We start from the raw sequence: 24,619 nt of genomic DNA on the forward strand, positions 1-24,619 counted from the left end.
TGTAACAAAGGACCAGGAAGGCTGAGACCTGCTGCACGAATTAAGGATGCAGTGTCAGCCTTCACTACAAATTCCTTATTTTATATTCCACTTAGTTCCATATGCTTTTCCCTAAGATAAGTGAGCTACAAAGACAAGTTGTGTTTGTTTGTCTAAAGACAACATCTGTAATTACATAACCAGGAAAAAAAAGATATTTCAGCTAATAATTTTTTTTTTTTTTCCTGGGAAAATAGGTGATTTTTGAAAGAGCCACAATCTGTCTCCCTGTGTTCCTGGGAAAAATGGTTATCAGTGTTCCCCCTAACTAAGATTTTGTCTCAGTTAATTAAAATATTTACTTTCTTGTTTCTTTTTGCACTGTCTGATGAAAAAGTACTTTCAGAATAACTTTTTTAATGTTCCCTTCTATATCAGTAGCATGCTTTTTTTAGGATTGCATCCTTTCTGTTGTTTAAAAAACAAATAGATGAGTTAATGTATTGCACTGAGCCACTCTGCAACGTTATTATAAACAGTACTCTAAAAAAAGAATCTAAGATGTGTTTAAAAGCAAATGTCTTCCTTTATGTACAAGCTTTTGTTCTCTTTTTTTCTTTTTCTTTTGCATTTTTTTTCACTCTTTTCTCTTCACTACCCCTCACTATCTATCTCCCAAGGATGCCACAAAAGGATATTCAGAAAAGCTGCTCCATACTGAGAATCTACAAGCCTTTCTGAAGAGTCTTTCAGCCTGCCATCTTTGATTGCCTCTACTGGGATTCAGCTTTCTTAAAGCTGCTTTTGAGGCTTGGAAAAGTAGTATGCATTAAAAATCAACAAAACGCCACTTTAGGTAGTCAAGTACATCTTAGTCGAACTGTTCGCAATCCTTCCTACAGTGGAGAATGCAGACAGTGTGCCCAATCTATCACTAATATTTACAGGCACACATGAAATTTTTGTAAGGGTAAAGTCAGCCCAGTTATGCATGACACAACCTGACTGAAAAGACCATTACCAAAATCCCTCTGTATGCTCCATCAAAGATGTATTATTTGCACATAAGATAATTACTTCCATATTTAAACTTTCCTGCTGTGAAATACAAGAAGCTATGTTTCAGCAACCTTAAATAATCATCTAAAACATAATTTGCATGAAAGGATCAATGAAAAATGACATGGTTACTATCTGGACATTTTGTTTGTAAAGGGCAACTGGCACTCAATTACTGCAATCACATATATAACTGTTTTGTATTTCAAACCAAACACAGTCCAGCTCTTTTGTGATTTCAGATAAACTTTTCTTCTATAAAGACAGCTATGCAAGTCTTAAATTTCTGACACCAATTAATTTAACAAGCACCAGCCTATCAGGAGATTCTTTATTGTGCCTCTGGTTTAAAATGCTAAATTGCTTAAACATTATAAGTCAGGAGTTTCTTGAACTACTTAGTCTTTAGGACTAGAAATGTGAATATACAAACTGAATACGGAAAAACGGTTCACTCTCTGCCCCTTTTTTCCCCAAGAAGTTTACCAGTGCGCAGAGCAAGTCTACCGCTTCCAAGATAAGCTCCTGATGGCCAATTCGTGTGACTCCAAGATCTTCCAGTTCTTGATGAGTAATGCGTAGTAGCTGGTCACCACTAATCTTCTCTCTCTCAAAGTTCTTTATATATTGCTGCAGGCAATCATCAAGACCTGTATAAACAGGATGGAAGAAGGGAAGACAAAAGTTAGCAATATTTTGTACTGCCAGAGGAAGTAAAAATGGGCTGGAACCAAAAATCAAGCCAACGGAGGACATTTGCCCTATCTTTAAGAGAAGTATTTCAACATCACAAAAAATGTAGTGCTACCCAGAAATCTTAAAATTTGGAGAGCTATGTCAGCTGTGGCTTTTCCACCCGTGGACAATACCAGCTGCTCCTGAACCCCGAAGAGAGTCCTGAATTCTTGTAGTAAACTGCACTATGAATGCCTATTTGGAGCCCCTAATAGCAGCTATGTTAGTAATGCCTCCATTGCATCTGGGAGGGGAGAGAAGAGAGAACAATGGAAGGGAGGAAGACTTGCATCCTTTTCTGGGTCCTGTGTATCAACAGATGCTGTTAGTTATTACAGCACTGTAAGAGACTGGAAACAAAGGAAAGCATTTGTGTCAGAGAAAAATTCTAAGAGAATAATGAGAGTGTGATTATGCTTCATGCCATACATTCAGGAGTCACTAGCTGTCAGCACCTCTTAATCATGCTTCCAGCATACCTCCGCCATGGTAGGTCACATGGCCAGGAGGGGATGCTGCAGATGCACTCGGCTAGGAATCTCTCCTCACAGGACGCTTGACTACAGTGCCCCATGCAGTGAAACACAAAAACAGCAGTGCCACATCTTAGCATCTCTCCTACTCCAAGACCGTTCATACACTGCTGAGCCACCTGAAAGTTCACAGATCATGCCAGCCCTAAAATAAGCTGCAAAGAGCTCTAGAGAACAAGAAAGGTGGTAGCACTGTGAATGCGTAAACTGGGCAACAATTGCAGCAGCAGATCCAGCTCAATGTACCTCAGTTCAGAAAACGTACAGTCACTCACAGCACACAAAAACTTACCGAGCATGAAAAGCCACTAAAATCAAGACCTGTGTTCTCCCCAGAACAGAGTAATTGGGGAAACAGGCCCATCATGCCAAAAAAGATCCTAGAAGTGCATGCAACATATTTGCACAGGATGAGTGCAGGGTTGTGCAGGACCAGGTCCTGCTTTGGAGGCTACCCCTATCCTAGCTATTCAGCTTGATTATCAGTCTAACAACATGTGGCTGACTACACATTTTTGCCTGGAGCAAAGTGCACTGCAAAACATGGGATAATCCATCATGCTTCTCTTCCCCATCAACCTTGGCCTAAGAGTGCCAGACCAGTACGGGGAAGCTCTGCAGCATGTGCATCCCTGTGCCAAGGGGATAAGGAAGACTCTTGGGTATTTGGTGGTCCATCTAAAATTTCTGTCTCAAATACCTTCTGATGGATCAGCATGACTCCTACCAAGTGGCAGGATTTGACAAAAACCTGAATGTGTTAATTTAGCTGCTTCTTGAGAGATACCACTTTTCTGATGGTTGTCTTCAAAAAATCCTAATGTTGAAAAGACATCTGCTCGTTAGGTTGCAAGGAAGTGAGAACATTTTTATTGGCTAATAAAAATGTCTGGAAAATCTGAAGATACACAAGGAGGAAGTATTGATCTGACTGCTGAGCCCCAGCTGCCTCATAAAAAACCCCAGCTTATAGCATAAAGCGTCTCTGAAACTGGACACCTTGCATTTTTGGTTCTCATTCAACCCTTTTAGGGTGTAACCACACCTCAAGAGAGACTTACACAAGGAACACCTTGGTACTGCAGGCAGGGATGCTGCAGTGCCAGGCCAGCCGGCCATTGCTGGCTTAGCTCTCAGGCAAGCGTGACCCACACTCTGTCCCTGCTACAACACACCAGCACAATCTTCACATGGCTTTAACTTCTAGAATTCATACACCGAAACTAAACTACATGCAAACACACTGTAAATCAAATGCTCCAGGCCTGAGACACAGGAGCAGGTCTGTAACTTAAGCTGCTTCCAACCTTCCAAAAAGCTGCATCCTTCCAAAGCCACCTGATTTCCTGCCTCCAAAACAAAGCCACTTAAAGGTCTAGGTTAATCAAGCATTTGAAGCTATGCCTTCCATTCACTTCCCTTTCTAATCAAATCATTGTTCAAATTGTTCTTCAAGAAGGAAATCTTAAAGGCACAGGAGCAGGACATCCCACGGACCAAAAGACAAATCAGTAGGGAAGACTGGCCTGGCTGAACAGAGAGCTTTGGCTGGAACTCAGGAAACAAAAGAGTTCATGACCTCTGGAAGAAGGGACAGGCCACTCAGGAGGACCACAAGGATGTCATGAGGTTATGCAGGGAGAAAATCAGAAGGGCCAAGGCCCGGCTAGAACTTCATCTAGCTACTGCTGTAAAAGACCATAAAAAAATGTTTCTGTAAGTACATTAGTAACAAAAGGAGGGCTAAGGAGAATCTCCATCCTTTACTGGATGTGGGGGGAAACATAGTGAGAAAGGATGAGGAAAAGGCTGAGGTACTTCATGCCTTCTTTGCCTCAGTCTTTAACAGTAGGACCAGTTATTCTCCAGGTACCCATCCCTCCGGGCTGGAAGACAGGGATGGGGAGCAGAATGAAGCCCCCACAATCCAAGGGGAAACGGTCAGTGACCTGCTACACCACTCAGACACACACAGGTCTATGGAACCGGGTGGGATCCACCCAAGGTACTGAGGGAGCTGGCGGTGCTCACCGAGCCACTTCCCATCATTTATCAGCAGTCCTGGCTAACCGGGGAGGTCCCAGGTGACTGGAAGTTGGCAAACGTGACACCCATCTACAGGAAGGGCCAGAAGGGGGATCCAGGGAACTACAGAGCTGTCAGCCTGACCTCGGGGCTGGGGAAGGTTATGGAGCAGACCATCTTGAGTGCCGTCATGCAACGCGTACAGGGAAACCAGGTGATCAGGCCCAGCCACCAGGGGTTTGCGAAAGGCAGGTCCTGCCTGACCGTCCTGATCTCCTTCTGTGACAAGGTGACCTGCTTAGTGGGTGAGGGAAAGGCTGTGGATGTTGTCTGCCTGGCCTTTAGTAAAGCCTTTGACACCATTTCCCACAGCATTCTTCTGGAGAAACTGCCTGCTCATGGCTTGGATAACTGTACTCTTTGCTGGATAAAAAACTGGCTGAATGACAAGGCCCAGAGTGGTGGGGAATCAAGTCACATCCAGTTGGCAGCTGGTCATACATGGTGTTCCCCAGGGCTCAGTACTGGGGTCACTTCTCTGTAATACCTTTATCAATGATCAATGGGTGAGGGGATCGAGTGCACCCTCAGCCAGTTTGCAGATGACACCAAGCTGGGCAGGAGTGTTGATCTGCTGCAGGGCAGGAAGGTTCTGCAGAGGGATCTGGGCAGGCTGGACCAATGGGCTGAGGCCAATTGTATGAGGTTCAAGGTGAAGTGCTGGGTTCTGCACTTGGGCCACAACAACCCCACACAACGCCACAGGCTTGGGGAACAGCAGCTGGAAAGCTGCCTGGTGGAAAAGGACCTGAGGGTGTTGGTCGACAGCCAGCTGAACATGAGCTGGCAGCATGCCCGGGTGGCCAAGAAGGCCAAACAGCATCCAGGCTTGTACCAGAGGCGGTGTGGCCAGCAGGACTAGGGCAGTGATCGTCCCCTTGTACGTGGCACTGGTGAGGCCGCACCTCGAACACTGTGTTCAGTTTTGGGCCCTTCACTGCAAGAAAGACATTGAGGTGCTGGAGTGTGTCCAGGGAAGGGCAACAAAGCTGGTGAAGGGTCTGGAGCACAAGTCTGAGGAGTGGCTGAGGGAACTGGGGCTGTTTAGCCTGGAGAAAAGGAGGCTGAGGGGAGACTTTATTGCTCTCTACGGCCACCTGAAAGGAGCCTGTAGGCAGGTGGATGTCATTCTCTTTTCCCAAGTAACCAGGAATAGGACAGGAGGGAAGCGCCTCAAGTTGCGCTAGGGGAGGTTTAGATTGGATATTAGGGAAAAAAAAAAATCTTCGCAGAAAGGGTTGTCAAGCATCGGAACAGGCTGCCCAGGGAAGTTGCCCAGGTTAAGTCACAACCCATAGACATATCTAAGAAGTGTAGATGTGGCACTTAGGGACATGGTTAGCGGTGGACTTGGCAGTGTTAGGTTAATGATTGGGCTCAATGATCTTAAAGGTCTTTTTCAACCTAAAGAATACTGTGATTCTATGATCAGTCATATGCATAACATATTAACAAGGAACAAAAATGGTGATCAAGGAATGATCATGTATCACATCTTGCCACATAGCCTGGTTCTCAGATATGCTTAACTGGCTTGTGAGGAGCTAAAAATTGTTCCCTAATTCTCCAACCAAAAAAATACAAATGGCTAAACTCTACTAAAGCTTTTATTCTCCTCAATTTGATTCCTCTACAGGAGGTAACGAATTATCAGAACCACCAAGACTGATCCATAAAATGACTCAGTTGCAACACATATGCATGGAAAAGAGAACAGGAGCACTCACTAAGGCCGAAACAACAGAGACTGCTACTTTGTGGGGTGCCCCACGGTATTTTTGATACATTTTCCTTTCATACTTAAATAATGAATACTCTGCCTTTGACCTTAGAACTGCTTGTTAATCAAAAGTAATGTTTCGCTGTAGACCAACACAACACATGCATAATCAGTGTGATGTACAAGGTGAAGATCTTAATTTCTCTCTTTCTTGCTTCAGAACATTCAAAGACCATAACAGTCCTGCACATTCCCAAAAAATTTCAATGCGAGCCCTCAGTTCATGCAAATGGTGCCATCTCTCTCTTACATGCTACGCAATGCTCATTGTTAGCAAACGGACAAGCAGCAATACAAATCAGATAGTCTTCTCTGCCTGACACCTGAAAGTAAGGCCATTTACCAAGTCCTAGTGAACTCATTTAGACATTTAAATTTAGGTTGCGAAGGGAAATAATTTTTCTCAAATCTTCTTGAATCCACTTTACTAGTTCACACACACACACAAAATACCATTATCTTCAATTATCTGACATGAGCCTTCTGGATTTATCCATATTTGTACATATTTTCTCCTAAAGTCCTGCTTAGCCCAAGTTTTCCACGCAATATACTAATTGCATGAACTCTTTTACAAGCACAGTCCCATGTATAATGGCATTTATCTTTTGAAAAAAAAAATAGTATTCTTGACAATACGTAAAACATTTCATCTAAAAAAGTATTAAAAATAGGCCATAGATGTGAGTTTGCTAAATGACTAAAAAAGAAAGCAGTAAGTACTTCTGATGTTCCTGAATTTAAGTCCCACACTGCTTACATAGACTACTGAATGAGAATAATAACATTAAAATATTCAACGTCATCAGGTATCAAAAAATTAATTCCCATCTAAGACTAGCAACACAAATCCAGAATAAGACATGACAGATGCACTTAATAAACACTTACTGACAGTTAATTCTATATAAAGCCATTACTCTTCCTCCTGCTGCTATCTATGTATTTTTGTCATTCAGATGTAATTTAGACGGATGCACGTAGTTCACATCGGGCAAGAAAAAAATATTAAAACAACAAAAATACTACTGACGATTGCTTGAGTCACTAATTTTGTAAAAACTACAGCCAGGAAAGAACAAAATAATTTAACCATAGGTTGTGTGACATTTTCAGAATAGCCTGACACAAATACTTCCCCTCATTCCCTAAACAGAACATCTTTTTAAAGTAATTTATTTCTGACATTCCATTTCTTAAAAAGCAGCTATTCTTTTTGTAAACAAAACTGTACACAGATAGGAAATTATTCTTATTCTTATTATTATAGACCGCCAGCTTTCCCTACCCACACCTTTTGTCCCCAGAGCCACAGCAGACAGCCCTGTTTGCCAGCAGCAGGCCAGGTGCTGCTACATTGAGATCAACAGGAGGGGAGCTGCAGGGAATGGGTGCTCCTGGCTGATAATGCCATTTAACTTGGGAAAGGACAAGATGTACCAAAACACATCAGGTGCCTGGAGTCCATGCAAACACCCTGGAAGCTAATGGGGAAAGCACAGCTTTCTTAACAGTACTATGTCTTTTACAATATTCCTGCAAGTCCAGCATCCACCCAACCTCAGTGTAGTGAGAAATTTTTCTAGCTGTAAAGGTTTGCTCTGCTTCTACGTGCAGATGCCCTCATATCAGAGGATGGCACACAACCCATATGCCACAGGAATCCTAGCAAATAACCCAGTTTAATGTACTAAACATTGTTCCTGGCCATGGGTGCAATTAAGGTTGCCAAGCACCTAGCAGTCCCGTATAATTCAAGAACAGTGGCATCTGTCCAAAAACCTGGTCTGTTGTTATATTCTGGATGCATAAGGCACTGTAGTACATCACACAGGTTTTGTGATGTCAATACACAAGTAAGAGTCTCATAGTCAACAACCCTGCTCCTCACCCAAATTAACCCCAAGTTTCTTAAAGTATATGTAAAGGCACAGATGTTCCAATAAAAAGAAAGTTTAGAGTAAAACTGTACAATGATAAGTACTCCTCTTCCTTCTAGACCTACTCTTTAAAGCAAACACTACACAATGTAACTTTTTTTTCCTTTTTCTTGAAAGATTCTTCATCTTGTGCTGCAGAAATAACACAGACCTCCAAGAACACTAACTACTCAAGAAGAACTCTCCTGCCTCACATGCTTTCCACCTGAGATTACCAGCCACAAAGTCTGGCAATGCTGTCCAGATCCCATTATACACTCACTACCTGGCCAGTTTGACTGGGGCCTTAGAAGAGCACTTAAGATGTTAATGCATTGCACACCTTTGTCAGCCGGCATACCCCTGAGATGTTACACACACAGATGATCTATTCTGTGCATTAACAGAAAAGGAGCAACTCTTCTCATTAAGTTTAAAGCAAACTCTACCTCTCTGTGGGACCAAACAAATAAAAAACAATAGCCAAAGTAAAGAAAGCTCCTCCAAAAGAAACTGCTCAGAAGATTCAGTGCTTTTAACATTAAAAAAAAAAATATCCTCTAGAAAAGATTCCTTGCAAGCAGAACATACTGGAGCTGGTTCCCCCCCCCGCCCCCCCCCCCCCCCCCCCCCCCCATCACAGAGTTCTACCCTTGTGTGGGCCAAGCCAGAGTTCATTAAATCATTAACAATCTTTAATGGCTCACAGATGCAAAATTGGGCAGATTTCTATGTAATAAATTACTTTTATTACAGCAGCACAGTAGAAACTGATCAAGAAATGTTTAATTTCATTCTTTTAACTCATACGATTTCCTGGAATAAGATTGCAAGATGCAGTGCTACCCTCCAGGGAAATCTTCCATGCTTGCCATCTCCTAACTAATAACACAACTCCATACTTCATGATCTCTCTGAGGTCTTACTGTCTTATTTTGAAGTGCGCAATAGGTTATCTTTTGGAACAAGCAAGCCAACAAACCACCCTGTAATTCAGTGTCAGAACAGGTTAGGCACATCTGTGGGAATTCAAATTCAAATGACCCTCTCAATGAAATACATCCTGAGGTTCTGATCCCACAGTCTGTTCCCCCTTTGCAAACAGTTCAGTGTTTCCTCCCACCTCTGAGAGAATAGAGTATTAAAATACATTTTCTGTGGTTAGATCTGAATTAAAATTTGTAATCAGCTGCTTAGACATACATGAAAAGACACAGTTCTAAAACCAGTGGCAACTAGATGGAATATTCTTCCCCAAACTGGTGGCAAAAGACATTTTCCTTAAGATTGGAGCACCACAGTGAAAGTAATAGAGCTTATGTCCTTATCAACCTTCTTTTCAGCTTGGGGCTAAGGGAAAGATGATTAACTTTATAGGTTCAACTACCACACCTGAAACTTTGATAAGGGAGTGTATTTTTTATGCTCCCCTAGAAAATCAGAATGAGGATGCAAACTGACAACTTCCCTGGGCAAGTTCAAGCAATGGACTGCAATACAGAATTTAACAAGTCATTAAAAAAACAGTATTAAACCACAGTTTAAACTGGGCATTTATGTAGCACTCTCCAATGTCTTTTCAGATTGTAAACTATTGTTTGCAACATTTTTACCTAAACTAGCATGATGGAAGGGACTACTAAAATGTTAAATATTCAGAAAAAAAATCACAGTTGTTTTCTCCCTGCTCACCACTAAATATGCATTAAATTTAAGCCAACTACCACCTTTAAAACTGCACATGAGTCTAGGTATGTTTCAAACTTCAATGTTCAGCTGAGTTCCTGGTAAGTTAAAATACTGTGCTATGACTTAGGCATTTTCACCCACGCTTTATTAAACCAGAGCCGGTAGGCTACTAGCCTATTCACTTCAATTACACAAAAATAGAAGCTTTGCTTATGTAAAGAGCAAGACAATCAACAAGAAAACTTCTCCCTCTCTTCCACCTCAACCAGAGAGCTGCTCCTAGGCACAGATACTGCAGGCAGCCCAGAGCAGGCAATTTTCCCCACCGCAGCAGCTCCTATTTAGGGTACACACTCATGTTTCCTCCTTAAGAGAACCAGAGCACAAGAGGGGAGGCTAGGAAAGGCCAGGTTTCCCCACCATCTGTACGTGGGAGATGGGCATTTGGAAACTCTCCATGTCCCTCAATCTGAATGCCACCACAGAAAGAGCATAAGCCAAACTAGCTGCTTCCCCACCTGAGAGGCAAAGCCAATTCTCCTCTGCCTACGTAAGGGATGCTCACTGCATCAGGGTCTTCAGCACCTCCTGGGCTTCATATGTGACAAACAGATGTCACAGTTTTCAGTGCCAAAAGACTGAGCAAAGAACAGAATGTTTTAAGTGCAGTAGATAGCAAATGCCTACTGTGGACAGGACAGCTGCAAAAAAGTAATGTCCCATCCCACAGGAGTAAATCAGGATGGCAAAAGAAACAACAGAAGCAGCTTTCATTACAGATTGGGAAAAAATTACAATATATTTAGAACTGGGGAGGGGGGGGGTGGAATATTGAAGGTTCTGGTTTTATGAATGGATACAGGATTAATGAGAAAAAGAATTGCCAAATATCTGGATTATAGCAGTATTTGCAAAAGAGCGGGATAATCACTTTGTGCTTTGGTTATCTGCAACTGTGGCAAAAGCCCTCTAACTGCAAAATATGTTTCTCCTTCACTTTATATAATTATTCCCCCTCTCTCTCCCCCGACCTCGCACCCCCCCACCCCCACGCCCCATACAGCGGAGTCAAAGAAAATTCCAAAGTATTACAAACAACCATTAAAATGACCGAGAAAATCCAAATAATTATTCCTTCAAGCATAACGTGTATTCACAGAATATAGTATAAGATTACATGTTTTCCATGTGCAGTTTAGAGTAGATATATTCTTTTCAAGGAATCTTCCAAGTGTTCGTAGTCAAAACAGTAGCAGAGAAGTACTGCTAACTCAAAACTACATTTTTAGGCAATGAAAGAGAAACACAATACATAAACCCCCTTACTTTATATCCACTGGATATATACTACTACATCCAGAAGAGCGTGCCAAGTTTGTAGAATGAAGAAGTCAAAACACAGAAGACGTGAACATGAGAAGCAGCAATGTAATCCAAATTCAGCCTCTCCTGAAGGTATTATAAATGCTGAGACCCTGGCTACTAGACCTGTGTACAGCAGTGAGGTAAATAACGAAGGTATCACACTGGGCTCATGAAGAGATGTGCAAAATGAGAAATTGAAACAGAAGTATATTTTAGACCTTGCATGTTCTTTTTAAGGTCCTTGCCAGGAGAAGCACCTGTGGTCAGTCAAAGAAAAAGCCACCAGTGAACAAGGAGATGTCATTATGCCAGGTGAGAACTTGGAAGTCAAGACCATATTTGTGGCAGCAAAGAAAACATCAGGCTGAGGTGAAAGTACTGCCTCAAGTCACTACAAAACCTGGAATTTAAAATCAAATCTAACTCTGAAATGTCTGCTGTTTCCGTGCCTACAGATACACTCTATTTACCTGATCGTGAACTCTTACGAGTCCTGAATATATTAGTTGTGTGATTGCCAATAAATGGCAATTCTGTTCATCAGAAAACTGCAGAAACGTCAAAATTTAGTGGATTATACATGGCTCAGCAACAGCTCTACTTTACAAGGAATTTCACACTGACCAAATTTTAAAAGGGTCTTCTTAAAAAAAGAATGCGGAATTTAAAAAAGGAGACAAGCACGACAGAACATGTACATGGAGACTAACTATGGGCATGATTTAAAGATACACAATATAGAACTGGGGGTAGTGTCCAATAGGACATATTTTCAATAAAATCAGTCCTTGGTGTTAGACTACTTATAATCAGGGCTTATTATGGCAAGTTAGACTTCTTAATTACAAGAATAATATCCAAAGTGTTCTGTTTAGCTGTTGATAAATGTAATCATTCATATTTCTCTGGGTGGTTTTTGTTCCATTATGCCCATCTGTATAGCAAAACCAAATCTTTACACAAGCACAACACAAGTTTTGCGAAGTATTTAAAATCTTAAAACATGGATAACACTGCAACAACCAGTGTCGAGCTCTATTTCTATGAAACTCAAGGATTAGTATCCTTGATTACCAATATTGTTCTCAATGTAGGAGGTTATAATTATTGCTATATTTAGGACTCTTATTATTGGATTACTTCAACCACATTGTTCAACAACAGCTGTAGCCTTTGCACATGAGAAATGCTGAAATGTGCTGAAAAGTTAGTGTAGCTGATAATGGCAGTGGAAATCTCTTTTGCTAGTGGAAGGGAAAGGGGCGGAACAACCCACAGCATCATTAAATATCAGGAATCCCTGAAATGAAGCTAATCAAAGGAATGCATCCTTTTACTCCTGATAAACAAACACTGCTACATGCAACTGTAGGGCAGCCACAATCAGGATGGGATGAGAAAGTGTGCATTCACTCTCATAACTCAGTGTATACAATGACAGATTTTAAGCTCAGGTTTAGAAGTTCAGCACATTTTGAGAGGCATCTAGAGATAAACTGGAAATATCTGAACTGTAACAATTTTTTTCTTTCTTGGGTTTTTTTTTTATCTTCTTCTTTTTGTCACACACACATACACGCCCAAGACCAATAGGCTAACAGGTGAGTGGATGGGTGGGTGTTTAAATATCATATTCTACCAAAACCAGAAGTTCTCCAATAAGTTGTCTAAGCATTGTAAAGACTGTAAGACTATAAAAATTACTGAAATACTCCTCTAAATTTTCAAAGAGGAAATGCCATTTTTGTCTCAATTTTTTTTCCTATTTAAGTCTATGCCCTCATGATTTCTGAGGCAGCTTTGAGGACATGGAATGTACCATCAAAGCTTTGCAAAAAGCAAGAGGAGAAAGTGGCATTGTTGCTTTACAGGTAATAATATATTTTTATGATACACAACAATCCAGTCATTCTCGTCTCACACAAGGCCCCATGATGCTAAACCCTGTACAAAGTAACATACAAGGAGACATGGACCTGACCCAACACGTTTGATAAACTTCTCTTTCTCCATGAAATTTAAGATGACTAGCTAATAAAGGCAGATCCCTCAACAGCTGCTTTTAATTCTACTCCGTCTCACTTTGCAGTTTTCACACTCTCACAATCATCCTCCTTCCCATTTTTCACAGGTACTCCAGTTTGCAGAGCACCTCAGGAAAGGCAAGTTTTCTTGGATCTAATCAATGTTTGACTTCTTCCTCAAAGTACTACACTTCTGCTCCAATTATCACATGTAAACTGGAATATACTGCAACTAACAGCATATAGGCATTTTTCAATCCACGTTATAAAATTAAGGTTCTAAATATCATTAATAACATATCTTTGATTTGTGTTTCATCAGATATTTTTTTTTAAATTTCAAATGCTACTATTTTTCTCCTCTAAAATGATTCCTTGTACAACGTCTGTCTGCATCACTACCACTGTAGGCATTTGATGTTTCCTAAGGACTTGCTACCACACACCAGACTATAAGAAGTAACTATTAGTGATTGGTTGCCCCTAAAATATAAACAAATGAGCACAACAAAAAGTTTTTCTCAGCAGTGTCCTTCTGACTTCAGAGTCTCTAGAGGTTTGTCTTTGTACCAGTGAAAAGCAAATTGACAAGACTAAAACTCAGCATATCGCCAAACATACAATATTCTGGTGCCTGCAAACAAAAAGAACACACCACTGCTTTACACAGGTAGAACAACCGTCCCTCTAACAATAGCATGTGGCTTTATTACTTCTCCAACACAGCTCTCAAGCAAGCAGCGAGCACTAATGATATTAAAATAGGGAGTGACTGCCACCAGGTTCAAGGACCCTACCAACCTAACAGTGCCAGAATTGGAAAGGGCTAGTGAACGCGCAGTCAGCCAGACACAAACCAGCCCTTGGGCTACAGCTGCACATCTCCAACCACAACTGCACTAATGCGCGGCATCTGCCCTCCAAACAATTTTGCACGATGCAGCAATGACAAACTACCAAATTCCCAAATATGACTGCAAGCATTGAAATGCAACCACCATGTCCCCTAAGGATGGGAGGTTTTGTTTAAATAGGTGTGGTATTGGCTTCTTCAACACTTTAGAAGGGGCTGTAAGGCTGAAACACCCCCTCAGGACTTAAGATACAAAAGTCCTAATTTTCCAGAGCTTTTCACTGTCTCCCATGATTATCTGCAGCTGTGCTTCACACTAGCACATACGACTATAGGAAGTGCAAAACCATGAAATGTCCAAGCCTACAGCAGGCAGGCAGGAGGGAAAGTTTCTTCAAACTCTGAGTGAACTCCCTCCAGTTCATTCTTCCTTCTTGCAATACCCATGCAATTCCCAGGCTTGAAGCGCTCCTTAGCAGAAGTTTGCACAATTCAGCACAGTGTGAGATTTGGGATGGTTTTAGAACTGTGGGCAGAAAAAGCTCTGCATCCCCCTCCACATGACAAAGAAACATCTGTAACTGAAAATCACAGGTCAAATACTTTGGTATGTGTAGGAGTGTCTTGAAGAAGAAATGGAGAGCTATACTTCTAATATTTATCACTTCCATCACTTCACACATGATGCCTCATTAACCATCCCACCCCTCTGCAAAATGTAAATGAATCACGTATTAAGGGGAAAAAACAAGTATAATATGTAAGACAGTCAGAAGATGTTTATGTAGGCCAAACACACCCCTGACATTAACCAAGTGAGTACATAAGTACTGGTTGTTCTTTCAAATGCCTTACCATGTTTGCGTTTTTACAGCATGCTCCACAGCAGCCACATTAAACACACTGTTGTTGTCGCAAGAAGGGATCTCCTCTTCTCCCTCCCTCACATGGGCTAATACATGCTATTACGCAAAATAGTCAAATAAGCTCTGCCACAGTCTTTATTATAGTTCTTCACTAGGAAAACCAGCTTTGCTGCCAAGAAGGCAGCAAAAGTTACTGTGCCAGAAGGCATCCTTTTGGAGCAAGGCAGAACATTGTGTCCCTGAAGAAATAATGTAACAATTGTTAAAGCTTTCCTTTACCTCAGTACATCACACTGTCTCCCACCACTGGAGAAATCTGTTAATGATTCAGATAAGGTTTCAAGATTTATTTGGTGATGTCATCACATGGGGTCTGTGGATTTCATGCAGCCCAGCAGTGTGGTTAAAAGCAACGCTATTCATTTTGCAACCACAAGCAATTCCTCAGTTTTGATATGCTTACATTGAACCCCGCTCTGAAGCAACCGTGGACAAAATGCTGGACTTGCTTGGGAGTGCTTCTGTGATGACTTCTTCCTTCCCCTCTGTTTGATTTTCCTTCTAATACCAGCAAAATCACCCAGCATTCACTGGCTCAATCTGCCTTCTCTCAAGAAGGGATTTCAGAATTAAGAACCCTAATGACATCACCCATAATTGGACAGAATATGTCAAAAACTTTACAAACAGTGCTACAAGTAAAGCTTTATTACATTCTGATATGCACAGATATCGCGTATGTTAAGAACTCAAAAACATTGCAGTTTTAAGCTTCTTGCCTAAGACAATCTGCCTCAAACTATACTCAAAGTAGAGAGCTTTACATAAAAGTACATTCAAGGACCACTTTACATGCCTGCTCTTCCCCACTCTCCCTCTTGCTTATTAAGAAAGAACACATTCCATAATGTAAAATCTACAATATAAGCCTAAGCCTGTAAAGTGGGAGTGCAACCCATACAACTAGATCATAGCAAAAATTATTTTCTTTGGCAATATACTTTTTAAAATAATGTCAGCTTTGCCTAAGTTGTAAATACATAAAATTTAAAAAAATAAAATCTGTTCAAGTGACAACCTAAGTTACACTTCAGTTAGTTTCTCATTTTGCATAATCACTTGCTCATACAATTTATCCATATGAGCAAAAAGCAGTAACTAGGAATTAGGCCCTTCAAAGACAGAATTAATCTACAGCGACGTATTAGTCTCTTTCAAATCTTGTCAATGTTATATCCCCAGGAAAGAGAAATGAACGTTTACATGGAAAGTAATGTGTGCACATCACACAATATTAAAAACAGTTTGTTTTTAACTATTAACTGCATAGCATTAAATTAATGGCATGAAACCTGTCCCTGAAGCTTTTTGCCAAAGAGAAGATGAGGTACTTCATTAAATATTAGTATTACACACTATATACATCTGTTCAAAATGCTGCAGTTTAGTGCTACTAATGTTTTATAATGCACACATATACAACACGTAGCCAATTCAAAGGCCTAATGCTGGGAAACCCAAAGAAAAACCTGAAATCCCCACACTTCGCCACTGTTGTAAGCAACACTGAGAAACACCTAAGGGGAAGTGGAAAATGCACACCTCACTCAGCCTCCTAAACAATTCATGTAGAAAGAGGCCAGAAACATCACAGAAAACACGCCATCAGTGAGAACCCTACACGTACAGAGCCCTCCAGAAGGCAGCACAAAGTAAAGTGTTGCTCCCATGTGTTTTGTTTAGGCATACTTACAAACAGCCTTGCCCCAAGCCACATGGACAGCATGGCAAACTAAATCAGAGTTGAGATTTTACCGAGGTTGCAGTTCCACAAGCTGTAGTATATTGTTGCCATAGCTTATCAGATAAAAGGAAGAAGAAAAAAAAAACCATAAAGTTTTGGCACTGAATTAATTTTGAGCTTGAGCTTCCTTTCTGTGATCTTCATCCTTTATTCTACAGTATCGCTGGCTGGTAGAACTAAATACCTGTATCAGGCAGTGTGGGATGAAGTGTCCCAATTATGGATATTCCTGCCCATTTCCACAAGACATCACCAGGAGGCAAATAATGTTTAATGTTTTCTGTGCTAGCTGTACATAGCCAGCTGCAGTATACTTGTTGGTCTTGCTCTGTTATCTCCTGCCCATTTTAAGCATTGATTACTTTATATTGAAAAGTGATGGAGAGGGTGCATCACTACAAAAATACTAAGTATTTTGGTTAGCACCTCATCCAAACCTAATCAAAAGCTGGAAAAACAAACCAAAACCAAAAAGTACAAGATAACATCTGAATTTTCACTCTGCAGAGTTTAACTGGACTTCTTATATGTACTAATTTTAATCTGTATGAGAGATTCCTTGGTTCCGTATTTATGCTTAGAAGTATATCTGAAACAAGGTTAGATACCATTTCAAGCACTTACAAGACCTGAATGATAATAATAATTACTGTTTTCATCACAGTAATTCTGGCTGACTTTGCATGTCTTCCTCCTTGTCGCTAAAGTCTTAAGGAAAAGACTGTCCTTGTTACCTCCCATAAACACTTTTGGTCTCATTAAAAATGAACTTTCTGAACCTGAGTGAGACTTAAAGAGTGGGGGTTTTTTGAAAGACAAAGGACATCTTCATTTCCAAGTACCTGCTGTAAGGTATCAAAGGTATCATTTCCACCATCATTTCCAAATGTCAACCAGTCTGTTAAACATGCATTTATCAGCTGTATTCTCATCTTGCACTGCAACACGTGCATCCTAGTGCTTATGTATTATTTCAGCCTCCTGTTAAGAAAGAGTAATACCTTAAAACTCTTCAGTTCTTTTAGAATGTCTTCACTAACTTGAACTATTTCAGAAATAGCAGGGCTTTTGATAATAAGCATGCATGAAGTTAAGCACTAGTAGATAAGAAACAGGAATACTAATGCCTGTAAAGATAAGGTTCAATTTGCCTTCTCATGACAGGTTCTGCTCTGCTGAAGTCCCCTTTGGAGCTGGTTCTCTGTGTAACCACTAGTTTCACAACTGTAATAGGGAGAAAAGTGGAAAAAGGCAAAAAAAATATCTGAAGCTTTAATATTAATAGCTTAGTATTAGCATTACAAGTTGTTGGTATACTTTTGAAAAGAAAAATAGCAGCATAGCAATACAGGACATGCAGATTTCTGGGACAGTACTTTTTAGCAAGCAAATGAACACCAAATTTTAGGGCGAAAATTACAGGCAGAAGAAGGAGATTCTGAAGACTTGTGACTGGAGTGGTTTTTGCAACACACTTCCCCACCACCCCAGGTATCCTATCCTGCAGCCAGATGATAGAGTGCCCCACTGAAGACACTGCCTTCTGCCCAGCTGTCCTAGGCTCCTTCAGCTGAAACTGCAGCATTCTCATCTGCAGCCCACTGCCACAGAACAGAAGTACTCTGGTTTCTGCACAGCACCAAGAATTTAGTTGGCAACGTCTGAGCACCAGTGATGCAATCCTTAATAAATGAAAACCTGTAACAGGTCTTAAAATATCTGGCCATGATATTCTGCCTGTAAGACTACATGTACAATTTGTGGTTACAATCAGACAAGAAAATCTTACGCACAGATTTCGGAGAGAACCCTAATCACCATCTTCATCAGATGGGCAGGAAAATCTTGTTAAGATCCCCACTGGGAGAACTCATTTTGCCTCCCACCTAGAGGCTGCATAAAGACCACATAAGCTATACCTATACCAACGCCACTCTCATTTTTCCCTTTCCCAGCACCACCACCAGCAAAAATTTTCCTCAGCACATCTGTTACTCCACCAGCCCAACCCACTCCCTCTCTTCTTTAACTCCTTATTTTCTTTGCACCTAGACAGGAACGGGAAAACCATTTTATTCTAGCATCCATTTTTTTCATCCTCCTTTCTCTTCCTGCATAGCTCCAAAGTCAGTACCTCCTGCAGCATGCAGCTTTCCTAAGTGGCAGGAGCCATACAGCAGACTGACAAGAGCCTCAGTGATTTAGCTGCTGCATGAGAGCTGCTGCTAACATCAGCAAAACCACCCAAAAATGTTACCAGTTACAGTTTACCTTACTGCTGTTACTTGGAAAATCTGTGACTAGCAACAGGGGTATCAAGGTCATCCTCCAAGTATCAGGCCGGCAATTTTATGGTGCACCAGAATTAGAAAGAAAATTATATTTCTTCTACATAAAAATTCAAACTGAGCAGTCTGTAGGGATCCTCCCTCCTTAACAGAGCTGCATCTTCACCATTTGTAGCGAGGATTTTATTATAACCTATTCACATTATAAGCCAGTCTTTGGTAGACAGAGCAGTGCTTTGACTTTCAAGCATTCAACAGGGGATCCTACTAATGAAACATTTAACCCACATCGTTCAGGTAGGGAGCGACTTGCTAACATGTGCCTCACAAAGTCTGAGTTCCACATTAGTGTTGGGCCCATCTTCTCTGACACAACTTGACACTTCAGTTGTATGTTAAGCTCTGAAGCATCTGTTCCATAATAAACTGTTATATGCTTGCCAAGAACCTAAGCACTGCCTTTTGGACGAGTATTGCTAAGTTGCAAGCCATAATTTAATACTCATCTGACATTGATGGTGACCCAACGTTTAATGGAGCTTAATGCTCTTCTGATGCTACTGATTAAATTATTGCTCAGCAGTCCAATTTCATAATCTACAATTTGCAAGGAAGCAAGACAGATATACAGGCACTGTCTCCTCTCACATCAATGAATCAGTTTACTGGCAGGGAAAGGTTCCCTAATTGAAGTTATAGGTAAGTACACTACAGTGGATCATTCGTCAATACAGAATTTTGTTCAGATGCTTTAAGCCAATTATATTATTATGAAAAAGCAAAGCATTAATTATCCTCAAGCACAAGGGGAAAATACGGGTAAAAGCCATGACCCAGCATGTGCGATGACTTCATAACGTCCTGAGCACTGTCCAGGAAACTCAGTCCTCTGGCCAACAGGAGTTTCTATTCATTTTCCCCCCGTTAGGTTGTTTAACAGTTTGGTCACTGCTTAGACACAGCTGTACAAACAATCTTTCAGTGTTTGGCCTGATGCTATTGAACTCCATCCCAAAATATCTCTCCCCTCCTTTCTGCACATAGGATGAGGGAAGCTAATTTGGATACTGAGGATTAGAGGCTTTCACAGCCCAGCTTAAAACATTAGATCCTAAAATTTTTGAGTTTTGAAATAATTTTATTAGGTAGATCAGCAAGTTCAAATTTATATCTAAGAAAGTTGGTAGCAACAGTACTCTCTAAATCATCTCAAGAAGACCTGTTCTGTCTTGAGGAAAAAAATGCCCCATGAATGCCCAAATGCTTTAAAACCATTAAAAGCAATTAAACAAAAGCAATAAGAAAGTAACATTTTTAAAATGCCTTGGATGAGAACAACTAGAAATTTTTTCTGAGGGTGCAGACATAAAAAACAACTTCTTTTTTTAGCTTCCTAGAAAGTAATCCTTTCATCCCAGATAAAACAGAGGAACAATGTCAGTACACAAGTACTTTTGCAGCACTATTCATTATTACATTATTTTCACAGCTACTGGCAACCCGAAAACATACCACCCTCAATAAAGTAACTAAGCAATAACTGCATGTAAATTGAAGGCTAGATGGTAGCACGAATGCAGTATTAATGCTGCAGAAATTAGGCAGTCAAAATCAGAAAAACCCCAGACGAAGGTTTCCAAGGTATATGTGCCTCAGCTAGACTGCAGTTCTCAAATATGGGCCTGCTATCTGAGACCAACCATGATCTTGCACGTGAATACTGCTACCAGAACTACAGCATATCACACTAGGGCTTTATGTTGTGAGCTTGTGTATCTTGTTAGGTGGTGAAACCCTAACTCTAGAAAGTTGCAGAGCTACTCAAGTCCTTTCAGCTGTTAGCAGGCAGAGACTAAATGATTTAATCGATATTATGGAAGGTATAAACATCAGACCAAAGTATGTCCTTTACAGTCTCTCTCAGAAATTAATTTCATTACCTTAGAATATTGGGAAAATCTCAAAAGCATCAGAATTTGGAGATATTAAAAAAACCAAAACAACTTTCCCACTAAACACACATTATTAGCCAGTGTTACTATATTGAATATGTTCCAAAATTAATTCTAATAGTTTTATACAACCATACGGCCTATTGACTTCTTCCTTAATTTTGGGGATTTATCCAGAAATGCTTTAATATTGGTAAAATAACTCAATTCCCATTTTTTCTGAATTTGGTCTTCAAGACTTTTCCATGTTATGTATTTGGGGGAAAAAAAAAAAAAAGAAAGCAGCAACAAATCAGTTAGTGTTTTGCACAGGCAATAAGTTAGTAATTAAATTTCAAGGAGTTAAACTCTGTGTAGAACCTCAAAACCTAACACTGCCCACAGGAATAAGCTTTTCTGCTCAAGAAGCTCAAACCTTGCACCAAACTCTCAAGAGGCAGGGTCCCAGATGTCTCCTTGTGAGGTGCTTGTAATACCTGACTGTTTCTGAGACATGAAGATACTTTGCCAAGGATAAACCTATCTTTAAGATTCTACAAGCTATGAAGTACATACAATCCTTCTTCCCTTTATTTAAGAAATATTTTCTATATTGTCAGGCTCACAAAAATACATTCAGTTCTAGTAATAACTAACCTTTTTTTGTTTGCATCTTACTCTTAAATTTCACTTTCCCCACTGCTTACCACCAAGGTTACACTTCAGCCAGGTCTGCAGAGAGGTTCTTTTTCCCTTACCGTATGAAAGAAGCTAAGCTCCAGAGAGAAGATTTTCTTCTGCAAACCCAATCCTCATCACTCAGCATCTTCTAAATGCCGATAGAAAAATTAACCCCATTGGCATGCAGGAAAAACATAACAAGGTATTGTTTTTCTTGGTCAGGTTTTCACAGTTACTTCTGAAAGAAAACTTCACCATTCAGCATTTATAGGAAACAAGTGTCTATTTTCCTGCATCTCAGTTCTTCCCAAGACCTTTGACTGCAGCAGTCATCACTTGTGGTCCAATGTCTTTCTCCACAGGTGATGGAGGCAAGGTGAAAGAAACATGTCTCAGCTGGGTGCCAACTCACCAATGCAACTGGGAACAAGAGCCACAGCAGTCACCTCTCTCTCCTCCCTAATTCCCACGTACAAACCGCCCACTATTCCCTCCTTGCCCATGCCTTCCAGCACAGGTACTTTGGGTCCCTTGGTGCATCCAACCCAGCTGGGGAAGTCTTCAGTGTGACCAGCCCCTATTTCTACCCAAAACCCACCTGACCTAGAGCTTCCCCATGCGGGCAGCTGGATGGCCAGCCACCTACTCCGCACAAGACCAGGGGAGAAGCTGCAAGACGCCACAGCCCTCATCCTCTTGCTTTCACTCAGCATTTCAGCCTGTCTCCTCCTCACAGGATGGGATGCCATGTGCTGCCTTGCCACACACTGCCAGAAATCCTCACAATGTGAATTTACCGTGAAGAATTCTCCTGCCATGGCTTAGGGCAAGTCTTGGACGTTTAGAATAGCAAAGGGAAGGACAGGCATTGGTCAGCAAACTTATCCCTGTTATTTTCCATGGCATTCCCTTCAGAGTTCCCTCAAAGACAACTATTAAAAATCAGTGTTTGCTTTTAATCTTTCACACATTTTTAGAAAACAAACAGTTTCATGAAAATTATTTTGATTAATTGCCAATTTTGTGCATAGGGATACACCTTGATTTAAGAAAGAGGTCCTACAATTACAGATTTCTGAAGGAATTAGCTATTTTATTTTACTGTTATTTGAAACTTTCTGAGTATCAGGCTGAAAAGTTAATAAAAGACTGAGCTTCAGTATTTTGAGGATTTCTGGGATTTATAAATGTTCCTTTAATTTATAATTGAGAGAGTGCCTTTGTAAAGGTAGTCAGAAATCTATTCCAAATAGCTTTTAAAATAGCTAACTGGTACTAGGGAAGAAAAAAATCAATTCAATGAATGTGTCACTATTACAGAACCAATACTGTATCACACTTCTAATATTTCATTAAATAGCACCTTTAGAAGATGAGAAATCATTAGGTTCAATCACAAGTAAAAGTATTCACCTTCACACTAAACACTAAAACTGTCCAGACATTTAGAGGCAGTAGAAGATGATCTTCTGGGCTTCTGCATGACATTTAGAATTATTTTATTATTATTTTAAGATTTCAAGAGTTTAAAAACATTATTTCGGGAGAAGAAAATTGACTTTGCTTAGGACAGTAATCTCAATGCTCAAAATTGCTGCATCCCAAGTAAAATTGTTAAAGTACAATTTTTTCACTTAATTACAATTTTTTTAAAAAAAAAAAGCATTGCACTAGTGACTACTGCTAACAAGAAAAGACATGGTGATTAAACGTTTCATGTCCTTTAATAGCTAATCTGAAGTGCTAATGAGTGTTCAAAACATGACAAAAATGTCAATTGACACAGAGCTTCTCGCTACATGGTAGAGGAATGAATAAACTTGACTTTTTTGTTTTGTTTGAGTCAGAATCAGAACACCACAGACCTGGTAGCTTAAGTGCCAGTTGCACAGTTAGTCTTTATAGAGCTGTCTTAATAGGACTTCCCAGGTGTCTCAGCTCACGCCTACCAACCAAGGATGCTTTCTGACTTCCCTCTGCTCTACACAGTCCACACTTCTGTGCAAGAGCAGCTAGCAATTTTAGAAACCAAACTCTAATTAAAAACACAATATTAAACCCTCCTTGCCTTCTACCAACCATGACTAACCAACCTGAAGGAGGTTCCTTTGTTAACCATGAGAGTTTACCACACCCTTTATTTGGTCGCAAGCCTGTCTCAGGTGCCAGGTAATTTCACCCCTGGTGAGCACATTAATAACCCATGGATGCTGCAGGGAGGTACGGGGCTATGGCAAGAAATGCCTCCCCGAGCAGCTCAGCACCAGCGCTGCCCCGGCACGGCTGCAGAGCTGCCAGCAGCAGTGATCCTGCTGCATGTGGGCCGGCTGTGTTTACACATCAGGAGCTCGGTGCCCACACTGGCAACTGCACGAGTAAAAGCAAAGCAAGGGCCAGGGAAGACCTTCTTTTAGTCCCTCTACCAAAAGTATAAAGGCATCTCCGCCTGCCCCTCCCTGTGATCTCTTTGGCATATGGTAAATGCCGTAAGTGCTTGTCATACTATTTAACCATCATGAAATAAAACAAGAAAAATGGTACATGGTTTATTTTATTCAAGACACGTTATGTTAGTTACTTTGGTTTTCCATAATTTCTGTTATGCCTCTTTTCCTGCCAGTCTTGATATTTTAATATCACCAATTATTTTATGCAAACTCTGAAACAGAAACAGAAAAGGCTGCAAGATGATGTAATTTCAAATGTTCCTTGATACCCATGAAAATATTCCTTTAAAAGCCATCACAAATACTGGTGCAAATAAAAAGTAGAGCTTACAGGAATGTCAGCATTTACTATGACTATTAATAATGAGTACTCTTCAGGATCTCAACTGATATTTTGAGCTTGTTCTAACACATGAACGTACTATGCAAACTCACCAAATGATCTATTAATCTCATCCGTAGAGCACTTTTAAAAATCCTTGAAGTCCTATAATAACCTGACTCTTAATTGGTAACCTACTGAGCAATACGTACTTGTCCTGGTTTCAGCTGGGATGGACTTAATTATCTTCTCAGGAGCT

At 40.6% G+C, this 24,619-nt stretch overlaps 1 protein-coding gene across 9 annotated transcripts in view; it reads right to left on the reverse strand.

Annotated features, from left to right (window-relative positions):
- The window catches only part of CNKSR2 (connector enhancer of kinase suppressor of Ras 2), a gene marked incomplete at its 3' end in the record, with an annotated part of 219,235 nt that overhangs the window by 177,890 nt on the left and 16,726 nt on the right, over nt 1-24,619 (reverse strand). For 8 of the 9 annotated variants that reach the window (XM_080377571.1, XM_080377569.1, XM_080377565.1 and 5 more), the window contains exon 2: nt 1,525-1,688. In XM_080377571.1, coding sequence (XP_080233697.1) covers nt 1,525-1,688 — 164 coding nt within the window. Of the gene's footprint in view, nt 1-1,524; nt 5,054-24,619 lie in introns of those variants that run through there. The other variant, XM_080377566.1, reaches the window with a different exon arrangement.

This window comes from Falco punctatus, assembly GCF_963210335.1.
Source record: "Falco punctatus genome assembly, chromosome: 2".
NCBI lineage: Eukaryota > Metazoa > Chordata > Aves > Falconiformes > Falconidae > Falco > Falco punctatus.